The sequence below is a fragment of the Pleurodeles waltl genome, chromosome 6, assembly GCF_031143425.1.
Source record: "Pleurodeles waltl isolate 20211129_DDA chromosome 6, aPleWal1.hap1.20221129, whole genome shotgun sequence".
NCBI lineage: Eukaryota > Metazoa > Chordata > Amphibia > Caudata > Salamandridae > Pleurodeles > Pleurodeles waltl.
In genome coordinates this window covers 972,521,741-972,548,028 of record NC_090445.1, presented here as the reverse complement: position 1 = coordinate 972,548,028, position 26,288 = coordinate 972,521,741, and the positions used below count along the sequence as shown (strand labels likewise).

Sequence of the window (26,288 nt, the reverse complement as noted above, 5' to 3'; positions counted from 1 at the left end):
ACTGATATGCGCGGCTATGGGGGATACTGTCACCAGTGCCTAAAGAGACTTTGGGAGAGGGGCTTTGTGGCCACCTCACCCTTCATATAAAAAAGGGCCCCTGAGGATGGAGTCCTCAAGGCCAGGACGTATGGCCAACACCCACTTCAGATGTGCGCCTCTTGGGGTTAGCTGTATGGGGGGTGGATACAGGGCATTTATGTGTAGTAATTAAGTATTACTTTAAATTGAAAAAATCCTAGATATTCACTGAAAAACAGATTAAAGTAACATTATAGTTAGGTGAATATGCCAATGACACTATTAACGTTTTGTACTAAAAAAAAAAAAAAACACAGAAGAAAGTCACCAGTTAGTTAGCAGCACTAATTATAACTTGCATCCCCACCCTGCGATGCTTATGACCTCACATGTTACATCACTCATGACATGTTCTATGACATCACTAAATAGTGTAACAATGTTCCTAACGCTCACCTTTGTTATGTTCAGTCAGAATATCCTAAATGTGCTTATGAATTCAAATTAATGTACAGAAAAAAGAGTAGAAAACAGTTTTTCATTAAACTGCTACGTCACTACGGCACCCCATCCTAATGCCTGTATAAACCCCCATGTGATGAAATCCCTTGAAAAACCTAGTAAATCATACAATTAATCATAAAAAACATGCAAATTCCAATGTATCATTAATCCCCATAGGATGCAATGTTTAAATCCAAAAGAATTCCCTTTGAGACAGTCTTTTTTGATTGCCACTACATAACTGAGCCACATTATGACATGCCTCTGTCCAATGTATTGCCTCACTTGTAGTCTTGACTTTGTTGCGAATGTTGCTTTTATGTTCAGAAATTCTGATTTTAATTTTTCTTTCAGTCTTTCCTACATATAATTTTCCACAAGGACATTTTAACGCATATGTCACAATTTGCTGAATGTTGCAGTGCTATAACATGGCCCTAAGTCGGGTTCACCATGGTATTACCTGGTAATACATTGTTACAATGAACACAGTTCAAACATTGTTGGGTGGCCTTGTGCTGTATCTGCTTGAAATTCTTTTTAGCATATGAAATTTCTTTGATGTTTTTTGATCTGCTGCATGCAAACATGGGTTTGACAGAGAAGGAACCTGAAAAATCTGGTTAATTTTGCAGGATTTTTCAGCTTTTATTGATGATCAATTTGATGACATGAGCTTTTGTTAATTATTTTAACACACATACCATGGCATTGTTATCCTTTATAACCGTCTTAGTCTATAAATCATTTCAGTTCAACTGTGCCACTCTGTCCATGGATGCTTGTACTATAGAATGGGGATAGCCCCAATGCCCAATAAAATGTTTCATTCATGATTGCTAAATCTTGAGGGTCCGATAAAATCCCTTTGAGTCTAATAAATTGGGAACATGGCAAATTATTTTTTAAAGCTGTTTGGTGAAAGATCGGATGTAAACAGTTGTTCCTGTCTGTTGGTTTGGTGAACAAATTAGTATTAATGTCTGCTTGTGTGATCTTGATCAAGACTCTAAAAAGGAAATTGCTTGTTTGTGGATTTGATGAGTGAATTTGATATGCTTGTTCCTCTGATTGAGAAGGATGATATTGTGCTGTAACATGACCAGGTTTCCTTTCCACATCAAAAAGGTGTCATCAATGAAACATTTATATGCAACCAGATGTTGATGTCATGCGTGATCTTAAAACAAAAAATCATCCTTGAATTTTGCCATGACAATGTTCGCTACGATTATGCTCCGGTTAAATGTAACATTTTTGTGCAGAAAATAGTTTTCTTGACACTGTAAATAACTATGAAATAATGTAAAATGTAAAATCTCCAACAAACACTTTGTTGGCCCCAAATTTCCCCTTGTCTCAGGAGCTCCCACTCCACTGCTTCCAGAACTTCATAATCAATCAATCATTTGTAAAGCGTGCTACTCACCCGCTAGGGTCTCAAGGCGCTGAAAAAAGGGGGTGGGGCAAGGACTGCTACTGCTCGAATAGCCGGGTCTTGAGGCATTTCCTGAAGGTCAGGAGGTCCTGGGTCTGTCGTAGGTGGGCAGGGAGGGTGTTCCAGGTCTTGGCGGCGAGGTGGGAGAAGGATCTGCTGTCGGCTGTAGTTCGATGGATGCAAGGGCAAGGTTGGTGGAACGGAGTTTGCGGGTGGTAGTGTGGAAGGTGAGTCACTCGTTGAGGTAGGCTGGGCCCGTGTTGTGAAGAGCTTTGTGGGCGTGTATGAGGAGTTTGAAGATGATCCTCTTGGTGATGGGAAGCCAGTGCAGGTCTCTGAGGTGGGCTGAGATGTGGTCGTGGCATGGGATGTTGAGGATGAGGCATGCGGATGCGTTCTGTATACGTTGTAGTTTTTTCTGGAGCTTGGCTCTGGTTCCTGCATAGAGTGTGTTTCCGTAGTCCAGTCTGCTGCTGACGAGGGCGTGGGTGACCGTCCTTCTTGTTTCGGTGGGGATCCATCAGAAAATCTTACGAAGCATGCAGAGGGTGTTGAAGCAGGAAGATGAGACAGCGTTAACTTGCTGGGTCTTGGTGAGCGATGAGTCTAGGATGAAACCTAGATTGCGTGCATGGGTGGTGGGCGTCGGTGCGGTTCCTAGGATGGCTGACCACCAGGAGTCGTCCCATACAGAGCGGTTGGAGCCGAGGATGAGGATCTCGGTCTTGTCCGAGTTAATTTTGAGGCGGGTCTTCTCCATCCAGTTGGCGATGGCATGCAGTCCGTCTTGAAGGTTGGTTTTGGCAGTGGCGAGGTCCTTGGTGAGTGAGAGGATTAGCTGGGTGTCGTCGGCGTAGAAGACTATTTTGAGGTTGTGGGATCGGACGATGTTGGCAGTGGTGCCATGTAGATGTTAAAAAGAGTAGGGCTGAGAGAAAGCCCTTGGGGGCGCCGCAGATGGTCTTGGTGGCTTCCGACAGGAAGGGAAGGAGGCGGACTCTCTGGGTTCTGCCGTAGGGGAAGGATGTGATCCAGTCCAGGGCCTTGTGGCGGATCCCAGCGTTGTAAAGGCGAGTGCAGAGGGTGTGGTGGCAGACGGTGTCAAAAGCAGGCGAGCGGTCCAGGAGGATAAGGGCAGAGGTCTCGCCTTTGTCGAGCATGGTCCTGATGTCGTCGGTTGCGGCGATGAGGGCTGTCTCGGTGCTGTGGTTCCTGTGGAATCTGGATTGGGAGATATCTAGTGTGTTGTTGTCATCCAGGAAGCGGGTCAGTTGGCCGTTGACTATCTTCTCGATGACCTTTGCCAGAAAGGGAAGGAGGGAGATAGGTCGGTAATTCTTGAGGTCTTCGGGGTCCGCTTTGGGTTTCTTTAGCAGGGCGTTGACTTCGGCGTGCTTCCAGTTCTCCGGGAAGGTGGCGGTCACGAAGGAGCTATTAATGATCATAAAGAGTTGGGGGGCGATGATGGGGCTCGCTTTGTTTGAAGACATGGTAGGGGCAGGGGTCGGAGGGGGATCAGGAGTGGATGGTGCTCATGGCTTTGATGGTGTCCTCTTTGTGGGTCCAGGAAAGTAAGAGGTTGGTGTGGCTGACTGCGTTGGGGTTGGTGGTGGCTGAAGTGGTAGTGGGGGGGGAAGAGGAGTTGAAGCTGTCATGGATTTCCGTAATCTTGCAATGGAAAAAGGTGGCAAGGGAGTCGCAGAGGTCTTGCGATGGAGGGGGTTTCGATGGAGCATGACCTGAGGTTGGTGAGTTCTTTGACGATGCTGAAGAGATCTTTGCTGGTAGCGTTGCTATCAATGCGTTCTTTGTATAAGGATCTTTTGTTGGTCCGGATGAGCTGGTGGTGCTGGCGGTTGGCTGTCTTGAGGGCTGCGTGGTTGCACCACTTCTCGATTTTCCAGCACTCCTGCTTGGAGGCCTTAAGGTCGTTGGTGAACCAGATGGCCTTGGTGCTGGTGCGGTTGTTGGAGGATTTCCTGGGTGGAACGAGGGTGTTGGCGCAGTCATCTATCCAATGTCTGAGGGTGAGGGCGGCTGTGTTGGGGTTAGGGGTGCTTGGTGGTGGGGATCGGGCAAGAGTGGAGATCAGTTGGTCTTCCAAGATCTTGTTCCAGCTGCGGCAGGGGATTTGTTGTGGGCGTTGGTGAGTGGCGGGTTTCTGGAAGGTGAAGTGGACGCAGCGGTGGTCGGTCCAGTGGAGTTCGGTGGCATGGCTGAAGGTGACATGGCTGCTGGCGGAGAAAACAGGGTAGAGTGTGTGGCCGCCAGAGTGGGTGGGCATCGTAACCATTTGTTTGTGACCGAGGTTGTCGATCAGAGCAGTGGAGTTGCTGTCGTTGGCGTTCTCGAGGTGAAAATTCAAGTCACCAAGGAGAATGTAGTCCATAGAGGCAAGGGCCTGGGTGCTAATCATGTCGGCGATGGAGTCACTGAACTGAGGTCAGGGGCCTGGGGGCCTGTAAATAAGGGTTCCTCTGAGGGTGTGGTGTTGGCGTTGATGTGGATCTGGAAGTGTAAGTGTTCAGCAGCATCGAGGGTGTCATCGGTGTTGGTTGAGATTCTGATGGTGTTCTTGTGGACTATGGCGATTCCTCCTCCCGGTCTGTTGGTGCGGTCTCTGCGGGTGATCTTATATCCTTCGGGGATGGCTATGGTGATGTCAGGTTCCGAGGAGGGAGTTATCCAGGTTTCGGTGAGGAAAGCGAAGTCTGGGGAAGATGATGTGAGTAGGTCCCATTGTTCGGTGTGATTGTGGACGAAGCGGGTGTTGAGGAGGATGCAGCTGAGGTGGTTGTGTGTGTTTCTGGCGTGGCGCTTGGCGGCTTGGGGGCAGGTGAAGCTGCAGATCCAACAGGAGAAGGGTCTGTGGGAGTGCCCCGGGGTGGCTTTGAAGCAGGCAGTGGAGCGGCCTGGGTTGAGGGCGTGGAGTACATTGGCACCGTAGTAGCGTCTGGCGGCGTGGGGTGCGCGTGGGCCAGGGGTCTGGCGCTGGGTGTGGTCCAGGCGCCGACAGGCGCATTAAGAAGGGGAGGTGGGAGGGAGGAGCAGGTGGGAGGTGGGAACAGGGGGCGAATGGGGCCACGAGGGGGAAGGGGCCGCAGGAGACGCAGTGGCGGGAAAGGCAAAAGAGAGAGTGACTGAAAAAGCCAAACAAAGGCAAAAAAAATGACGTTGACGGCAGAAAGCAAAGAGGCACAAAAGGCAAAAAGGCATAAAGGAAATACAATAACAGGACAGAAACACAATACTTACGGCAACCACTAGACACCAGGGATGAGGCGCAGGCGGGTGGTGGAGGGCCTCGAACTCGCAGCGAGGGTGGGGTCGGGGGCACGGAGGCAGTCAGGAGGAGCTACGCGGTGTGAGAAGTGAAACCCGACCTAAAATCAGGTCAGGGGTCACTCGTAGCAGCGGGCACCATTAAGAAGGGGAGGTGGGAGGGAGGAGCAGCTGGGAGGCGGGAGCCGTGGGCAAATGGGGGCACAAGGGGTGCGGCCCGCATGGGACGAAGCGGCAGGAAAGGCAAAGGAGAGATCAGCTGAAAAAGCCGAACAAAGGCAAAAGCAGTAAAAGGGCAACAAAAACACAACAAAGACGGCAGAAAGCAAAGATGCACAAAAGGCAAAAGACACAAAGGAAATACAATAACAGGACAGACACACAGTACTTACGGCAACCACTAGACACCAAGGATGAGGCGCAGGTGGGTGCCTGCGGATGGTGGAAGGCCTCAAACTCGCAGCGAGGTCGGGTGCTCGGAGGCAGTCAGGAGGAGCTGCGCTGTGTGAGGAGTGAAACCCGATCTAAAATCAGGTCACGGGTCACTCTGAGCACCACGCAGGGGCCGCCATTAAGGAGGAACAGCTGGGAGACGGGAGCAGTGGGTGAATGGGGGCACGAGGGGGCGGGCGGTAGGGGATGCAGTAGCGGGAAAGGCAAAGGAAATAGCGGCTGAAAAAGCTGAACGAAGGCAAAAGCAGTAAAAAGGCAAAAAAAACACGACGAAGACAGCAGAAAGCAAAGAGGCACAAAAGCAAAGAGGTGCAAAAGTAAAAAGGCACAAAGGCAAAAAGGCACAAAGGAATTACAATAACAGGACAGACACACAATACTTACGGCAACCACTAGACACCAGGGAAGAGGCACAGGTGGGTGCCTGCAGGTGGTGGAGGGCCTCAAACTCGCAGCAACAACGAGGGCAGGGTCAGGGGCACGGAGGCAGTCAGGAGGAGCTACACGGCATGAGGAATGAAACTCAACCTAAAATCAGGTCAGGAGTCATTATGAGGAACTGAGGTGTATAAAGCATTGATATCTATCGTACATAACACCAATCTGATACGTCATCTTTGGGCAATTGAATGATATTAAGAAAAACTGTGGTGTCCTTAATGTATGATTGCCACTGTTGAACTATTGGTTGAAGGAAATAATCCAGATAACACCCAATGGGTTCATGTATGGACCCACTGGCAGAAACTATGGATTGGAATAGCGGATTTGTTGGGTGCTTATGCACTATTGGTAGCATGTGGAATTGTAGTCCATGTGGATACTGATTGAAAAGATCATTGTAAGCGTTGTGACTGATTCAGTCTATAACCAATGCCCTTTGTGAGAATTTCTTTGAGCGTATTTAGAAAAGTATGAGTGGGATCTGTTGTTAAACTCATAGGTATTAGTATCATTCACATGAGAATTGACTGAATTGACATAAAACTCCCTATCCATATCCACCAGTGCTCCTCCTTTATCTGCTGGGTGAACTGTAAGATTATTTTCCTTTGCCAAAGATTGCAAGGTACTCCATTCATTGTTCATTAGATTTCTTCTGTTTTGCATCAAATTTTATTGTTTTGAGATCATTCTTAACCAGTCTTTCAAATGAGTCCAATGACTTATGTGAAATTGGTGACATAAATGTGCTTTTAGCCCTACATTCCTTATACACTGGTGCTTCAATTACCTCTATTGATGGCTCCCAGGTGCTGAAAAAATACTTCAAATGTATGCTTCTTATAAGTTTGAAAAAACCTGTTTCACTGTCTGTAATATTACTGTGATACGAGGGTAGAAAAGACGTACCCTTGTTAAAAACAGCTGTGTGTGCGTGAGTTAGCTGCTCATTAGATATATTGATCACTAAATATTTGTCTTGCTGAGTAAGATCCTCTGGTCTTTTCTTGTTCTGCTTCTATGACACCTACTTGCCTTTACACATTTCTCCGTGGTTGATTGTTGGCTGCTGGACTTATGGCTAAAAAAGCCGATTTAGAGAATTGTTGCCATGATGCATTTGTTAAAGGTCGATCAGACATAGTCAATTGATTGGAAATTGGTGGTCTATCAGTAGCTATATCTGTATCCGTTGTGAGACTTTCTTTAGAGGATAGAGTGGCAGGATTTCTTTGTCACCTTCTCTGCGAATACACCTCTGTCCAACTGTATACCTCATCAAGCTTGCAATCTATGGTGTTCCGTCTGAATGTCTTTATCTTATGATCATGTATTTCTTTTTCATAGCTATACAGTTTGCTGTTAACATCATCAAGGATGTTTTTCCACTCTTCCTCCAGGAATTCCATGAATGCTATATTATGTTTACATAGCATCAGTTTCATAGTTATTCGTGAGCCTCTAGGGATTATTTTGACCTTGTGAAATAGGATTAAGGTAGTAGTAGGGTATCTTTGACTAATCTTTCTCCGGAATATATACTCCAATTGTTTAAGAAGTCTGTGTAGTTGTGCCCGCTTTGGTGCTGAATTGTTTTGTTTCTTGTATTATTAATCCATATATTTAATTTGCAGCGTCTGCAGTGAACACTAAAGTGTCTGCTTTATTTGTTGTAGGTTGTGCTATGTCTTCAAAGGACTTTTTTGTATATTTGGGTGCTTCTAGGCCTGAAAGACAAAAGGAATAATTGTAACAATGTTCCTAAAACACACCGTTATGTTGAGTCAGAATAAAACAATTTTTGATGGGGCTATCCATTAATGTGCAATGTCTCCTAGTTTGCACTTGAATTAACATAACAGAGCACTTATAGTGTCTCAAATTACATCATTGATGATATCACTAATGACATAGTCCAAGCTTGGAATTAGAGGCCTGAAAGTACGTTCAAAATAGCTCAGATTAATATGAAGGATCATTCATGCCATCACAGGTACAACTCCCTCCGGTGCAGTAAGCATGTGTATGTGCAACACGTAGCGTAGTTCACATTAACAGTCAACCACAGATATATGGGAAACCTTTATTGCATACGGTGTTCAATCTGTATACAGCTGTTCAGAGTAAACCAAGTTCCTAAAAATACTGAAAGTCTGTTCCAAAGGAATGGCCCCTTACGGACAGCTTTTACCTGTATTAAACCCCTGACAGTCACTGAACCTACATTGAGAAATGAAGTTAATATGAGTAGAGAAGTGGGAACCATAAACTGTATTTACTGTATGGAGAGTGTTAACTCTGTACCACAATGTTTGCAGGCAGTAAAACTCTCATGGGAAACATACTGCAGAATATTGAAAATGATCTACTTAGAACAATGTATACTATGCAAAGCTAGGTAAGAAAAATGCTATTTGCTAAAAATAAGCAACGTCTGAAGGTGCTAAAGTTTATACTACCTGCAGTCTTCATACTGTGGTAAAAGCTTTTAAGATACACCATCTTCACTATGCAAAAAAGCATATTTACATAGCTGAATACCTGGTGAACACAATTATCTATGTTACATAGAAATTTCATGCTGAGATAATTATGTCTAATAATTCAAGGCTGTTTACAGTACTTAGTATGTTGTATGTAGAATGGTTGCCCTATTGCAAACGTTTACTACACCTAAAACTTGTTTGGAACATGCTGGACCCAAGTTGTCAACTGCAAACATTTATAATGTGTTCAATACCTGTACACAGCTAAGGTTAGGTAGAAATGTACTATGATAGCTACATGCCATTATGTAAACTATAAATCAAACTAGCACACACATTGGACTATGTCATCAGTGATGTTATCAATGATGTTATTTAAGATGTCATCAGTGATTCCATCAATTGTAATAGAACATGTGGTGAGTGAAGTCATATGTGAGGTCATAAGCGGTGGAGGTGTAAGTTATAGTTAAGTGCAACTAACTACAACTGGTTAATTTCTGTGTTTTTTTATTTTTATTTTTTAGTTCAAAACATTTGTCATTGACATATTCTCTTAACTATACCTTTGATTTTTCAGTGAATTTTTAAGGTTTAAAAAAAAAAGAAAAAACTAATATTTTTAGCACACCTAACTTTAACATTAGTTTAACCTTTGTTTTTTCAGTGAATATATACATATGTATGACTTTTCATGATGACTGAGAACTCAAAGTAGCAGCAGTGTCTATTTGCAGTCAAAATGGAAGTCTGCATTCTAGTTGAATGACATGTATGTAAGTGCTTACTTTGCATTGATTTTAGGAACACCTCAACTTTGAAAGTTATCCACCTTTCAGTTCTGAATGACACTGAATATGCAGTTTAATTTGTATTGCTTTCTCTAAATGTCTTTGGAAACAATGAGAAAGGCTGAGGTGCGCTGGCTTAGTTAGGAGTTTTGATATGCTCTGGTTATTTTGTAGGACTTTAACTGATTGGCTAAAGGGCAGATTGAGATTTCTGAGAGATACTTTGTACATTTAAGGGTATTGATGATGTGTGAACACTAAACAAATATTTCAGCCTGGGTTTAGCCACCTACCACTTTACCACGAGGTACAATTTGTTCAGAATTACTTTGTGCCCCAGAATGTTGAGAGCAGAGGTCAAGGAATAGAACCAGGGGAGTTTTCCAAATGCTGGCTCTCTGGGTAAGATTACTTTTTACCCCCAACTTGTTGGTATTGGTGCTTCTTGATGGCTGAAAGGGTCTGCTAGTGGTCCAGTTCCTGACTATTCTTGATCCTGGAAAAACTGGATGAGCCCCCTGAAGGAATCTCAAAACACAAATCACTGTAATCTGCATTCGAACCTAACACTGAAATTAATTCAAGTTTTCCATCCATGGCTTTTCGACTTTCCCTTTTCCCACTCAATTTGTCTCTACTTTACAAAATGTTAGAATACTTGTAGAATTCAGTCTGGGAATATTTTGAAAATAGGTTAAAAAGTAGTCACTTTCCTACTCTAACAAAGTTTCCCCGTCAATCAGTTCCAATCACTTACTGCTATGATTCTTCTATGTAACACTTTATCAAATTCTCTCGGTCTCAGTAAAGTGCTTAGGTCTAACCTGCAGCAGAATGAATAATTATCTCCTACTCAAATAACCCTATAGCCAGGCAGCTTAGGGGGGAGGGGTGGGGGAAGTGGTATTAGATAATGACATATCAGGGGCTCAGCTACTGTTCAGCTCATCAGCTTCCCTCAGCACTCTTCTCATGTACTACTCATGTACATCCTCATTCCATTCTTTCCCTAAGACTCCTTTTTACACATTATTGTTAAAATTATTAACATTTATAAACATTTTTCTTGAAGTTGCAGATTCACACAGAGTGTCTTGACAAACAGAAGGGGTTGGATACATTGTCCTTCTTTTCTCATACATATTTTGCTTCTGCAAGAACAATATTGTATATATAAGTATAATTTCTAACATGCTTTCACAATGTTAAGTAAATCACGCAAAGTTTACTGTTTTTTTTATGCACATAAGAGCATTCCAAAGCAATCTAGTAGATGGAAAAGGATATAGTTAATACTGGTTCCATTGTTTTAGTACATTTTGCAGCATTATGGAATACAAAGAAAGGTTATGAAAGAAACATTTAACAGGAATATGCCAACCTAGCAAGTTTGCAATTCGAGCTGCAGAAGGTTCAAAGCATGCTTTTTAAACAGTGAAGGCCGTAGCAGTTCTTGGTTTAACGACTCTCTCACACTGATTAGTAATTATTAGATCTGTCATTTTTCTATTGGGAGGTTCATCACATCCAACCAGTCTCGGGCATGTCCGAGTTTCTTATGTTTCAGTTCAAAGTGGATGTGGCCTAACAGCTCTGATTGTGCTGTTCATTATGAGTTGCAGGCAAAACTGATTTGCATATGGTTGGGCTCATGTATGTGTGAACAATGAAATAGATTGTGACCCAGAGTCATAGCCAGTGGTGGAGATTCAGTATTACAAATGTGTATGAACGTTGTTTTTTGAGACAAATTGCTTTGAGAAGCATGTTTAGTTTTGAGGTATAAATAGGCAACTGAATATGATCATCTAGTTTAATTGTGGGTTTTGTAATGGATTATTGTATTATATTTCTTGGTTTTGACTATTTATATAGCTCTTACCTCTAAGGTTTCAAACTGACTTGATGTGTCAAAGCTGAAAACTATTGAGACTGAGAGATGTTTGCTCTAAAAGACAAAGACTCTAGCTTATTTGTAAGAATTACAGTGTTTTTTTGTTTTTTTTTATCAAGTGGGGGTGCTTTTTTTGTTCTTGGTGCATTCAGGCATGGATGTGCCCCATTCTTGCCTCAGATGCTTTCATTTCTTAGATTTAAAGAACTCTGAGACCTGCAAGTTCCTGTAAAGGTTTTATTTTGAAATAGTGGTGCTGAGTAACATTTTGTGAATTGCTTGACCGAATTGCTTGACCTAGATCTGGTGGCAGCTATGAATCAGTGATGACTTTGAAGGATAGGAGAAGGATGGAGTTGCCCATTGTAAGGTGCTCTTCTGGCATTACCTTGTGTCTTTAAAAAAGTCAGTTGAGATTAATCTTTTCTTTTTATTATAAGTAAGCAACGGCAAGATTGTTCCATAAAAAAAGTTAACCTGTCCTAAAGAGTTGTAGGTAGAAATGACTGGTCTAACTAACTGCATTAATAGTCCTTCATGGATGTTTTATTATTCATGTAAATCCTCAGTCTTTTAACATGTGTGCTGGCTCTGGGTAGTTATGCTATCCATAAGCAAAATGTTGTCTTCTGTTGGGAGCTTCTTTCCACTCACCCGCCACTGATCAGCCCTCCTTCTTGCTTCAAGGATGATGAGTAAAATGGTTGACCAATAGTGTCCTAAAATAGACGTTTAACTATCCTTTTTAGTGCACATTCATCCTTCATTCATCACTCCTCACATCCCTTCCTAATTTCCTCATCCTGTCCAGCACCAGCAATGAGCATGTTGTGATGTTATTAGTTCTGCCCACCATAGAGAAGCATTTAGTGCTCTATTACATAAATAGGGTAGTGAACTACTTTACAATTATTTATTTGATTTGAGTGATTTCATCAGATACATTCAAAAAGGAAATTCAGTATTCTTTTACAAATATTGTACAGTCAACAGATGAAACACCCATACAAATACTCCATATCCAGATTCTTTTGCACTGCATGTTTTCATTCTTAATCCCACAAGACTAAAATTATACATACGTTTGTTATATGTGCTATATCACATATATGCAACATTATTCTTCCTCATATTATCCACAACACATTTTCTTCCTTACTTTGAGAGGTAACAATTCAGGGGCAGTTTTACGGATTCATTTATTATACTCAAAATAGAAATATTGGTTACTTTGGAAACAAAGTAAAGAAAAGTGACAGGTTAAAGCTGAGCAACAAATTGATTTATATTAAATTGAACATTGTTTCCCGAATCTTAATATGATTTTGATTATTTAGCATTTTAATACTAATTTAAGTCTGATTAATTGTTTATTGGGTGCAACTGTTAACTTCAGTATTTTCTCTTATTACTAGAGAGGTCAAGTCTGTAGGATGAAGAAAGGGGAGAGTGTAAAATGGCACAACTGAATAATTTTGATTAGCTAACCCAGTAAGCTACACACTAGATGGGAAGGTTTGTAAATACCTATTTCTTAAACCTCCACAGCTCATAATTCTATTGCCATAATCACTGTCATGAATTAAGAAAACACTTTTCGTTAGACATCCCCGTCTTGAAATAGATTTAATCTAATATAGTTAGCTATAAGATTCCCCGCCTGATTATCTTCACCTTTGATTCCCGCCTTTCTGTCTGTTCCATTGCACACTTAAATGACTTGCGGTAAGCCAAAAAGTCTGATGCTTAATTTAGGTGTATTTTGGTGTCTCTTTCGGGGTTGAGTTGCCTTAAGCAGAGTTTTAATTTATTGTCTTTGGCCGACTGTGGTGAAGGTAGATTTTGGTCTGGAAAACAGAGAATGGAACTGAAAAGGATTATGCAGCATGTCCTCGAGGACCACAGTAATTAGTACCCATTGACTCTTGTGTGCTGCTCTGATAAAATGGTAGGCTAAAATTTAAGCACCATAATTCATATGTATTTATTTTTTAAATGTTTCTGGCTCAACGGTGCTGCTTCCAAACAGTATCCAAACTTGTTCATTCTATATTGATTTGAGTGTCCTCAGCCAAGATAATGGGCGGAGGCACTGAATCAATTTCACGTTTTTATTCTTGAAGATATGAATTGTGTGTTGAGCATAAAATAACTAGATATCCTCAGTATGTGGGTATTATAATGCAGTGAACCTACTAATTTAGAAGTCTGAAATAACTACGTCAAAGTTTTAAGAAGCTGTTGGATAGCTAATAAATCACAGTTGGGGCTTCTGGTATTGTAGCTTTTATTTTTTGACATTTCTTTCTGGATTTAGCTACATTTATTTGTGCTTATTTGATCTGCGTTGACCAGTTTTAATTTTGGAATTTGTGAAAAATTGAGCTGCACCTAGTATATGTTCATATTTAGTTAACATATAAATGAGCGTTCACACTCTGTCTCGTGGATTTTAATGTTTCAAGTACTCGTATTTGAAACATCAGTCCACTTCTATAAAAACATGAGCACTGCAGTTTTAAAATGTTTCAGCTTCATTGAACATCCTCAGTTTTTTTTAAATTTGCGCATCAACCTGTTAATTTCCACAGCTATTGGCCTGACATTCAGATCTAACACCATCGTGAATCACTCAATGCTGAATACTCTTTGTATGTATACTTGAAGCATCAATACTTATAAGATCAACAAACATTCAGGAAATATTTCATGATTCAAGCACCATTGTGCATCAAGTATATGGTACATTTGTGTTGCACCTATCATGAGGCATCCAGGCACACATGTGCATCTCACTTGCTAGCTTATGAATACATGTAACAACTGAAATCATATTGCTACAGAGGCTTAGGAAGTTGCAGATAGTAAGCAACGATTTCTAATTCAATGTAATTTGTTTAATTCTCTCAATGAAATACTCCGAAATTAGCACAATCAGTTCTACCAAAACAGTCAGCCAGTGCGAATGTTATCCTCACAGGTTGGTGAGTGAATTAATCATTACTTCTTCTGCAATGGTTGCCTCTGCCTCCCGTTGACCTAGTTGCTTCTCCCTTGCTTGCAACAATCCCATTTTATACTAGGAAATTTCACAAGCACCCTCAAAGAACTGCTAGTGATTTTACATATTGCTGTAATGCAGAAGGAGCCTAGTACATGTAGGTGATGTGAGATGGGCAATGTGAGGTCCAGGATGTTGTTCAGGATCACACCTTCTCAGTGTTTTTGCTTAGAAGCATCAAATTTCAGTGTAATATTCAGTTGGTTGATCAGTAGAAAGTACCCAAGTTTTGCTCAGTCCTGTACAATTACAGCCTGCTTCGTTATTTGTCCACATTTCCTATGCAGAGTGGTGCTGGCTGTGTCTTCTGCTTTACAGAAAGCAATTCTAAAGTAGACTTTATTTGCCAGATGGTCTATCACTGACCTGAGGAGCCATTGGAATTTGCATTACTTTATGATTAAGATATGTGTAAAGATATGCCAGCTGTTATTTCTCCAAGAGCCGTTTTACCTTTGAGGTGCAATTATTGAAATATGCAAACATGTTTGTCTTTATTTGAGGAGGATGCTTGAAATACAATTTGTGAGACACCTATGATGCTGTCCATTTGCAACTCAGTAAAAATTGTGCATTGTCTTAGTTGATGATGCATTGTTGTGCTGTGAGTGTGTGCCTTGTTCTGCTTTAGGGTACTCACCAACACCCTAGAGAACTCAAGGCACTGTGAAATAAGGAATCTCAGAATTTTAGAGATAATATTAAGTAACGTGACCCATTCCTCCCCCTGCAGTACCTCTAGAACATCACCACAAGGGATTTGCAATTTCTCATTCTATGTTGGGTGGGTTCTCTGCCTCAGGGATAAAAATTGTTGCTACCTTTTTTCAGGTTTTTATTATTTATTGTCTACTTTAAAGAAAAAAAAGTTCAAACTACCTAACTGCTTGGTATGCATTTCCTTCTTTCCCTAGTATGAAAACCAAGCAGCAATGTTTGGAAAATGGGGCACCACAGGACTGCTGAAGCGCCACAAATTTTCAGACGTGACTGGAACAATCAAGCTAAAAAGGGAAAGCTTCATGCCACCGAAGGGCTGGGAATGGGAAGGCGACTGGGCAATAGATCCTCAGAGAAGGTCAGAGAGCTCCTTTACAGTCCAGCACTATACTTTGTAAAGTGTTTTCTAATTCTTTGTCAGTTTGTTCTGAGAACACGGATGCACTCTACTAGTTTGGAATCCCTGTCATGGAGCAATCTCGGAACAAATCTTAAGGTTCTAATAGAATTCTCATGTCTACCACATGTCTAAGGTACAGAGTTAATACACTAAAGCGAAATCTTGAATGTGTAATTCACAAATCTCGAAGTAAATTCAGTGGCGGCTGGCATGTAGTGAGGCAGGCAAACCGGGGTGGAGGGTAGTAAAATAAATAAAAGAAAGCCACTTACCTTCCTGGTTTGCAGAACGACTTCCTCCTTGCATCGGTGTTCGTCTTCTCTCCCCTAGCCAATCCTGGTGCTGCTGTCATGCTGCTAACCAGCATGATTGAAGCACTAGGATTGGAGGTAGCAGCCTCTCTGTGCTCTTAAGAGCACTGGAGGCCTCTGCTTTCCCTAACCCAGCTGTCTTAGACACCAGAGTTAGAGAGGGTTAAAATATGCACATCTGGCAGGCCGTAACAAGTAGGCTGGCCAAAGGGACAGGCGCACCTTAAACATAAGTGCACAGCTCCCAGCTGCCACTCAGCAGCAACTGCCGTGCCCTGTCCTTGACACTCTTTTTGGTAAGGATAGGTGAAAAATGAAATGGTAATAAGTAAACTTTCTTACCATTTTATTTTTCATCTCTGGGGTTTTTCTGGTTTTCTGGGGCATTTTTAGAGGGACGACGCTCCTCCGCTAAAATGGAGGGGCCACTCTTGAGTAGATTTAAGCAGTTTAGTCAAAAGGTACACCATAAGTTATATTCCCAAATAATTGTTTGGCTTTTGTTTATGCAATACTTTCTCCAGGAGCAAGACTTTTCTTTTTTTTTCTTTTTTTTAAACCATGGTTCAGCTGATACAATGTAATACTTATCAGAGTGATTCCTTTAATAATGTTTCCATTTTGGAACCAATATCACCAAACTCTTGATTATTTTGAAGTCAAGAACTTCGCATTTCCAGGAAAACTGAGCCTGAAAAGCATTGTTTATTTTAAGGCCCCAAATTGAGTCAGAAACCTGAATCAACATTGGAGTCCATTCTTTAACACCGCATATCACTTAAGCATGCATGTGTGGCCTGGACCTCAAAAAGCACCACCAAGACAAGAAAACATTCTCTTTTAACATGACTGCAAATGCATATAAAAACTCTGAGGTCTTTAAGGGAGAATCTCCTTTGTAGCAGAGGCTATAGATTGCTGTGTAAGGAATCTACGTCATTCAACCTAAGACTTGTGCATCGGAACAAATCACAGTTAAAGTGTTTTAAAAATTGACTTTTTTTTCCTTATGGCCGCTGAGTAGCCACTGATGGACACATAAGACAACAGCATTAATAGTGGTATTGGGGTAAACCGGCTCCCATCACAAAATGACGAACAAGTTAAAAGTTCCTAAGTGATTGCAATTGTCTCTCTTATGCTAATATCCTCTTAGCTACATTAATTCCTATCCTCACTTGGGTGATTCCACACTGAAACAATTGAATGTGATCTCAATATAGTTATTTAACCAGTGTTTCTAGGGGTAATCAGTGGATTTATGAATGAATAATATGCCTCAAGGCAAAGCCTAATACTGTATGGCAATGCTTTTAAATTACAATGACCTACCAAAAGGCAGAACTGGAATTAATATCCTATTGGGTCATCTTTGAGTTTAAGTATACAACAGTGCATTTGTGCAGTTTCATCTTTAACACCTCTAGAAAACCTCTGTCCCGACAAAATGGTTAGGGTATCCTAGGGTAACTAGCACCCATTTTCTGAACACATGACTTTTACTTTTTACACCACATGAAGACAGACGACCGTGATGTGACAATGTTAAAAAAGATTCTCATTTAAGTGGTGGTATGTAAGATCACATGTTTGTTATTGTTTTATGTTTCAGTTTGCTGACAGAAGCAGATGCTGGGCACAGTGAGTTTACAGATGAAGTGTATCAGAATGAAAGCAGATATCCAGGAGGAGAATGGAAGCAAGCAAATGAAACTTTCACTGATGCTGTGAGTTGTCCACCTACATTTAAAATATGTTTGATTATATTTGACTTTTTGTTTAACATTCTCCTGTTTCTACCTCTGAATTAAATATTACATTACTTCAGGCCTGTATAGCACAATGGCATTGTTAAAATCATGATTATCTAAACCGTGCCTTTGACTCTGACAGTGAACCATCTTGGAGATCTTGGAAAAGGGTTGGAAAAGCAGAACTTTTCCCCAGCAGCAAAGACTGCAGAAACACTTCAATAAGCTTGACTTCTAATTTTGGCCCCAGCTGAAGAGCTCTGCCTTTTGGTGATTGAACTGAGGGGCAAACTGTTCTCTTGCGCACAGACCTACATTCACAATGGAAGCTTGAAACCTTCTTGCATCCAACATCAGTCGCTTTCATAAAAGAGAAAATTCAAGTATGTAATCCTTAAATCACACAGGACCTGTTAGGTTACTGACCATATGAAGTTTTGTTCTTACTTTCGTTCTAGAATGGAGAAAAAGCTGCTCCACCAAATGAAATGGATTGTCCATTCGGGTGGATATGGGAAGACGATGTCTGGATATATGATATAAACCGAGCTGTAGATGAAAAAGGTAACACATTTTATTGATGAAGATTGCAACTGTAAAGAGACTTTCACTGTAAATAATGGCCGGAGAAAGGATGAACCTGAGCTTTTTGTCATGTGTATGGGAGAACAGTGCTAAAAGATTAAATTAACCCACCTAAAACAAATAAAAGTGATGAGTTGGAGTACTTTAATTAAAAAGTATTTTTTTAAATATACCTTATTTTTCTAATATTGCAGGAAGGTCAATTAAAAGTTAGCATTCGGTTTATGTTGAAAGCTTAGGTTTAAGCGTGGTTTTAGGTTAACAGTTGACTTCATTCAGGGGAAATGTTCGTTTTAGGCTAGACCTAAAGTTGGCATTAGCTCTTGTTCAAAGCAGAAGATTACGTTTAATTTTATGGTTAACATTATAGGAGAGGTCAAGTTTAAGCATCAAGTTAGTGCTCGACTTTGACTTATTTCTAGGAACAATTTAAGGTTACAGGTTAGTTTTCTGCTTAGGTGGGCATCAGTCTTGGTTTCATTACAATGCATTTGTTTTTGAGTGAATCCCGGAATAATACATTTGTAGCATGCATGGTTGTAGATCAAGGTTCTCCAATGAGTAGCTCATTGCCTGCCAGAAGCTTTCCAGCAAACTATAATTAAGTCTCACGTGTGCACCCATATCTACTAAATTCAGTGTTTGCTTGGCTGAATTCATATATGTAAACCAAAATTGAAAAGTGAGTATTGGAGACAAAATATGTGTATTTTCACAACTCGTAAACTGATGTTTGGAATGAACTAGTTGGATATGCAAAAGCTTTTTAAAGCTGATGTTTGCGAGAAAAATCATTTGGCATTGAGGAGACGTACCAGCAATATAATTACCTTGGTGCCAAGAGCATTGCAGCTATTGCTATTATTTGTTACCAATGTAGAGGCATTCCACATTAACAAAGTGTTTTCTGCATTACAACTAGCAAACTTTCCAGATGAACTTAGGTGGTCACTGCTGGTAATCGTTAATATTGTGGTCACTTAAGTATTGTCTTTTGATGTGGTCAATTTTCCAGCACTAATATTAGTAGCTTGGGATGATTTTCATTGAACGTAAGTAGCTCCTATTACAGAAAAAAATTGAAGGCTCCAACTTTAGCTACATTCTTTGCATGATTCTAGTATCTGATCATTACAACTTGTATTTCTTTGAGGGAGCCTAGAATCATGGAATGATGTGTGGCTCTTTAGTTAGTCCACAATGTGCTATCAGGTTTGAACATGTTCTCCATTGACTGATAGATTAACAAATTTGTCATGGAACTGTTCTACTCCTCAAGACTGACTGGAACAGAATCACTGTGTGCAGGTCTTCCATCTAGTACTCAACTATCCAGCTGACCATAATCAATTACCTTGACGTCCAGGTAGACTACGCCCCAGTGGACAACTCAGATAAGATCAAGGGATTGTACCTTCAGGGTTTATACTAATGGGGCTGGCATAAAGAGGACTCTGAGGGCCATAAGTACTACCCAGGTGTCAAGCCATGGGAAGAAGCCTTGACACAGAGACAGAGCACTGCTTCCACAGTAGTCAGACATGAAGCCGAGCAGGCCACAAATGCTTGAGCCTCTGGTCCAGTGCGACTCTCGGACTCAAGTTGCCACCCAGAAAAGGCTTTGGAGTTGAGCTTGCTCTGGACAAATATATCGAGCCTCATCACTGTTTGGTCTTCTCTCACTTAAAGGGCATTGAAGTTCCCCCTTCAGAGCTGAAAGCAATGCAGTGAGCTCATCCCAAACAGATCACCAAGTGGATGCTGAGGTCGGAGAGCCAGGCACCCATCCTTGTTAGACTGGTTGAGGAACTAGGTGCCAGGCAGAAGAAGCTGCTCATACTCCCAGTGACTGGGAACACTTCTGCAAAGCTGCTTCCCGGAAAATCATAAACCACTGCCTCCAATTCTTAAGAAATGGAAATTGCCTTTCAAGGTGGAACTTACATTTAAGGCATGTTTTGTATCAGGTGCCTAAAAGGTCTAAAGACAAGCCCACAAGCCCTCCGCCCAGAGGCTCCTACACCCACTCACCCCCTGCTCCATCTCCCACACAGCCTTATTCCCCACTCTGTCCACCTCCACCAGAATGTTTTGATGTTAGTCCATTCCTTCTCAGACCCAGGTGTCCTTTGTGGTCAGGGAGACCTTTTATAAATAAGAATTAAATATTGCACAAGTCAGGAGATTACTTTATACAACCATCCTCTCTCTCCTCAGATGTGTCATAGAACCTTAACATCTAAATATTCGAAGGTGAACTTCAAATGGAATATACCAATACAAAAATAGGGGAGTAAGGAAGATTTCAAATAAGATTTGCTTATATAAAAATGCAAGGGACTGTAAAAGCATAATACATGAGAAAATATTTACTAATTATAATTGGTGGTGTGCGGGGAGCTCCGCTCCACCGTCAGAACTAACAGAGTTTTTGGAACTCCCTGCTGAGTTATCTCATAAACTCCGCTAGCCCCACCTGTGAAGCTCACCCGGTGCACTCTGCGCCCAGTATGGGCTGCACAGTGCAAGTGCAGACAGTCTGCGCTTGCGCAGTGCAGCCCATAATTGGGCTGCAGGCCTAACCCTGCGTAGCGCTTTTGAGATGGGCGCATTCAGGAGGACTCTGCAGGGCACAGAACTCTGGCTTCGTGGAATTCCACTGAGTTTTTTTTCCACCCAATGGAATTCCACGAAGCCAGACTCCTTTCTCTCCACCCAGGGCTAATGATAACCCACCTCACCCCTATAACAATCAACAATTATTCAATTTTATAACAATTAAGTCCTGAGGGAAGAAGTTACAGAACAGGGAATTCATTTTATACATTCAGTATTTTTGGCAAGATTGTCATTACGCCAGATTTGTCCATTGTCAAATTGTACAACATTTTTATAAGTTTTAATTATCTGACGTGGAGGATAATACTTGGTTTGATCATGATGATCATTCTTACCCAATCTCCCACTTCAAATTTCCGAACTTTTGCCTCCTGCTTGTTGTCATTTCATTTCATGTATTTATTTTGGCGCTGGTATATCTTTTGTTGGACCTTGGTAGAGTCTACCTTAACTCTCTTACCTCCTCCTAACCAGACAGAGATCATTTTTGTGCTTGGTCCTCTGCTCTTTACTGCTACAAAAGGAGAAATACCCTTAGTTAAGTGAGATGTGATATGACCACAAGCATTCACATAGGGATTTTTCTACTTCTTTCCCAATAACTATGGCTAACTGTATATGCTCCTTTATCGTGCAATTAACTTTCTACAAGGCCATTGGCCTTAGGACAGTAAAGTGCTGTCCTCTGATGCTTGATATTCATCATTTGTAGGAAACCTTTTATTTTTTGGGGGAAATTAATTGGACACCATTATTTGTTACGATTGTATTATGTATACCTTCATTACTGAAAGAATCCTTCAAGAATTCAGTCAGTACTTCTGTGGTGATGTGATGTACTAACTTAGTGCAAATCCAATGCAATGTATAGTCGACTAGAACTAACATAAATGTTTTATAAGACCCAGCACCATCCAAAGGCACTATAATGTCAATGGCTAGTTTGCTCCACAGCATGAGGTACTTCTATGGGGGGTAAGGAAGCTCTTTGTACTCTTACTTTTGTCATTGCAAACACAACTTATACAATCTTTTATTTTCTGTTCAACCACTGAGTCCATTCTAAGAAACCAAAATTTCTCTCTTAATGTGTTTTTAGTTATACTTCTATCTAACTGACCTTCATGAGATAATTCCAGAAGTCTGTTTTTCAAGTTTTCAGATGTAATTACTCTCCCATTATGGCAAATTTTCCCTTCATGAACTTGTAACTCATGTCTCACCTCCTAGTAGTCTCTTAATTCCTCCTTGGGTTCACTACATTTCTCAGGCCAACCTTCTAAAATGTGCTCCTTTATCTGCTTGAGAGTTAAATATGTCTCCAACCCCTCATTCCATTCCTTTTCAGTTAATGCAGGTGTAGAAATAGATCATATGGGAGTATCCAGTAACTCTTCCTATACTGATTGTTCTATGGGTGTTCTTAAAAGATATTCTGCAATTTTATTTTCTTCTTCTGGTACGTATTCTAATTTGAAACAGTAATTTTCTAGACCAAGTATCCATTTAGCAATATGAGGTGTGCTATGTTTGGCTCCCTTGACAGAAAACATGTATGTCAATGGCTTATGGTTAGTGCGGACAGTAATCTTGTTGCCCCATAAACAGAATTTGAGATGTTTTAGTGACCAATAGCAAGCTAAAGCTTCCTTCTCTATCACTGAATAATTTTTCTCACCTTCAGTAAGACATCTAGAGGCAATGGCTATTATTTTCTCTTCTCTTCCATTTTTTTGAGGCAGCATAGCTCCCAATCCTGAGTTCATGGCATCAGTTGTTAAAAGGTTCTTCTTTTGGCTGCCAAATGTGCTTAAAGCTGAATCTTTTCTTATATTGTGAACTATTTGTTTATGTTCGTCTTCCCATTTGAAGTCTTTACTTCAATTTGAGGAACAGGGACTTAGTAACGGGATAGCACTTTAAATTGTTTCTTTGGCATTAGATCTATTGATTTCCCCTTTATCATTTTTTCATTATCCTCTTAAGTGTCAAAGAAAAGACTGCACACCTTGAGATGCTGAATAGAACTCTTAAAGAGGCGTGTGTATCACCGCAAAAAAAAAAAAAAACAATGTTGGTAACACACAAGTTAAATGGTGTTGTGTGTCACCGGTGACCTTTTATTTATTTTTCATTATTTCATCCAAACTTTTAAGGAAAATGTTAATGCCTCATCTCAAGAGTCTGGATTAATAAAAGACTCTTATGTTAAGTACACAGAAATCGTCACAAGGGAACACACGTATCCAAGTTTGCTTCAAATTTGTTATAACAATGTGAAATACTCACAAGAGTGAAGGGTGCCTACTTTCCACATCCTTATCGTTCCATCATCAATACAGTTTGCTTGTAGTAAGGAGCCAACACTACCAGTTCAAAGTACTGCCATTCAGGGTCATAAGCAGCTCAAGAGTCCTTTACCAAGTTTCTGGTAGTGGAGGCCACTGGGCAATCCGCTAAAAGATCCATCTCCTGGGGAAACACATTCTGGGGGTGGACAACAACTTTTCAGATACATTAAGCAGGGCACAGCAAGTCCACAAGTGAAATCCCACCTACAAACCCTCCCCAGGTACTTCTAGCACTGGGGAACCATAGACATCTATCTTTAGTCACCCCAGTAATTACCCAGATTTCACCTCTAGGTATTCACATCTGCAATCCATAGCCAATCAACTTTGGATTAACTAATCAGGGATATTTGCCTACACATTTCCTCCTTTTGCGCGACTAACATAGGTAGTGAGGTAAAAGAGGCAGGCTTCCGTGACCCTCATCCTGGTCACCCCCAACATAGGCCAGAAGCACTGGTACTAAATGCTCTTGGATATGTCCATCAGTACTAACTTACTAATCTGGCCTGACCTTCTCACACAGCAACACAGCTAAATTAGGCGCCCAGACCCCAGGTAGCTCAACCTAGCTATCTGACACCGAACACCTGAGGTCTTAGAGTATAGCTACCTAAACCTCCAGGATGAGTGTATGATGACCATGCATGAGGCATATAGCCACTACACATACATGCTATGCAGCCAGGTGGAAAATACTTTTCTAACACTGCATCTCCATGCAAATAGACCCCTCCAAGTTCAAGGTTCAGAATATCATTTGCTGTCTTTCATACCTTAAGAGGGCAGGTTTAGCATAACCTTTATATGGCTACAGTTAGGCTCTTTAGTCACATCAGGAAAGTGAAAGCAAAACCATCTTTTGGATTGCTCTGGTCAAGGCATTCATGGAGTGACGAAAGAGTGATGCCCCCAAGGACATCTCCAGCACCAGTTTTAACCTTAATATGTTTCTCGTAAAGCTCATTGGGCTGCCTTTTGAGCCCCTCCATACCTGCAACTTAACACTTCCTTTTGTGGGATGTGACTTTTCTTCAATTAGGGTTCAGCGAGTTACAACTTCTTATTCAAGAACCATTCATTGAGTTACAAAAGGAAAATGTTTTCCTTAAAACTTAAAACCAATCCAAAGTTCTTACCTACATTTGACTCACCTTTTCGCATTACCCAAACTATTGAGCTGCCCGTATACACTTTACAACCTGATTCTGTAAGTAATGGAAAGAGTTTTACATAGTTTAGATGTTAAGTTGGCACGTATTATATAGGCAGTACTAAGTCTTTCCATAGATTTTAGCTGCTTTTTTTGCTTCTTCTCAATCCAAGAAGTTTCACACTATTTCCAAGGAAGGCGTCTCATGGTCCTTTGTCAAATGCATACACATTTGTTATGACAAGACTAAATGTGTAGTCCCTGAGCCCCAAGGCCAAACTGTACACAAAGGGCGTCACCATAGCTTTATTTGGCTACATCCCAATTACTAATATCTGCAATGCAGCTACATGCTCAACACCACACACATTTCAAAGCATTATTGTGTGGACATATTAGCTCTTCAACATGCTATGGTTAGCCAGAATTGCTAAGGCCCTTTTTTCGAACCTCTCTTGTCATTCCTCCACAAGCCACTGCTGGGAGGAAACTGCTTTATAGTCCATACAAAGCATGTGTATCTAAAGCCAGACATGCTACAAACAGAAAATATTACTTAAGCTGTAAGCATCTAGTCATAATGTGCAATGCTGTAGATTCACTTGCTACCACAATCCTCCCTGGATTCACACTGAACACAACTTTTAACACTATGTTCCCTGGTTCATTGGTATCACCAATTAAATCCCTTTGTCAAAGCTGTAGGAATAAGGCATACAGCAATTCATGCTTGTGTTAATTACATATCCCTGGAAGACTCCCCTGCGAAATTATCTAAATTTAAAATAGGTTACCCTTTAAATCAGTGCCCTCCAGATATTTAAAAAGACATTGCCTCCACTCTTGTGGACCTCATTGTGAATAGACTGATCAGTTGTTCACTGGTACTTGCATTTGTACAAATGAGTTGGAAAGAGGCTCTTCTGACTCCCTTATTTAAAAAAAATGCTAATTACTAAAGGTAGTAAGTAACTTTAGACCTATCTCATTCCTGCTGTTAGTGGCTAAACTGCTGGTGAAGTTAATAAATAGACAATTCTCCCGTTTATTAGATTCTTACCATCTGCTTCATGACTCTGCCTGGATTCTGGTCAGGGTTCAGCACTGAATCAGCTTTACTTGAAGTGACTGAGTTCATTAAGGAAAGTCCTGACCGACTCTCCTCCTCATTATTGATTTATTTGATCTGTGCTCAGTGTTTGGCAGAGTTTTGCATTCTATTCTGCTAAATAGGCTCAGTAGGATTGGAATCCCCGAGGACAAGTCTTGTGCTGCCTTGAATCCTTTATGAAAATAGGACACAATCAATTTTTCTCTCCCCCTTACACATCTTCCTCCATACTAAGAGTGTAGTGTTTCGCCGTGTTCGGGGCTGAGACCCACCCTTTTTAATATTTATTCGAACCCTTTAGCAAAGCTAATGGAATCATGGGGCATACATGTGGTCTTATGCTTACAACACGCAGCTCCTTTTGTCCTTTCAGGAGAATGAGGTTGAAGCTTTGTGTTCTTGTGAGTGTCTTCAGGCACTAACTGTAGCATCCTTTTTAAAAGACCAAGCATTGCAAAACAGCACACTGAAATTGGATTAATTTGGGGTTCAAATAAAAGGTTGAGATCACATTTAACGTCCAATTTTCTTAAGTCTGTGCGGGCAGAGTGGGACCCCGAGCTCTGCCAGCCATGAGTTGTGAAAACCAGGAATGTGCTTGGTGCCCAAAAAACAAAAAAGAATCTTAGTTTTTTTCTGAATTAAGCTTAAGACAGTTGTTATTCATCCATTCTACAACTGACTTTAAGCCACTGTTAAAAAGGACACAAAGAGCACTAGGCCTAGCCACACCAGTGGTGCAGCATGTTTATTGGCACAGGTGGATCAATGCTTGGTGGTAGGAAGGAAGTTTGTGGATTCCTGCAGATTCTGGAAGTTTCCATCAGAGAAATGTAAGGAAAATGCATGATTTCAGGCAAAGTTTGAGGTGCGGAGGGCACTGTGGGTAAAACAAAACTCATGGGATCCGTGC

The 26,288-nt window shown here is 41.2% G+C and overlaps 1 protein-coding gene across 6 annotated transcripts in view; it reads left to right on the top strand.

Moving 5' to 3' along the window:
* MYOF (myoferlin) overlaps positions 1–26,288 on the top strand; it is a 686,313-nt gene that overhangs the window by 422,577 nt on the left and 237,448 nt on the right. For all 6 annotated transcript variants that reach the window (XM_069239822.1, XM_069239820.1, XM_069239821.1 and 3 more), the window contains 3 exons: positions 15,289–15,452; positions 17,418–17,532; positions 18,015–18,120. In XM_069239822.1, coding sequence (XP_069095923.1) covers positions 15,289–15,452; positions 17,418–17,532; positions 18,015–18,120 — 385 coding nt within the window. The remainder of the gene's footprint in view (positions 1–15,288; positions 15,453–17,417; positions 17,533–18,014; positions 18,121–26,288) is intronic.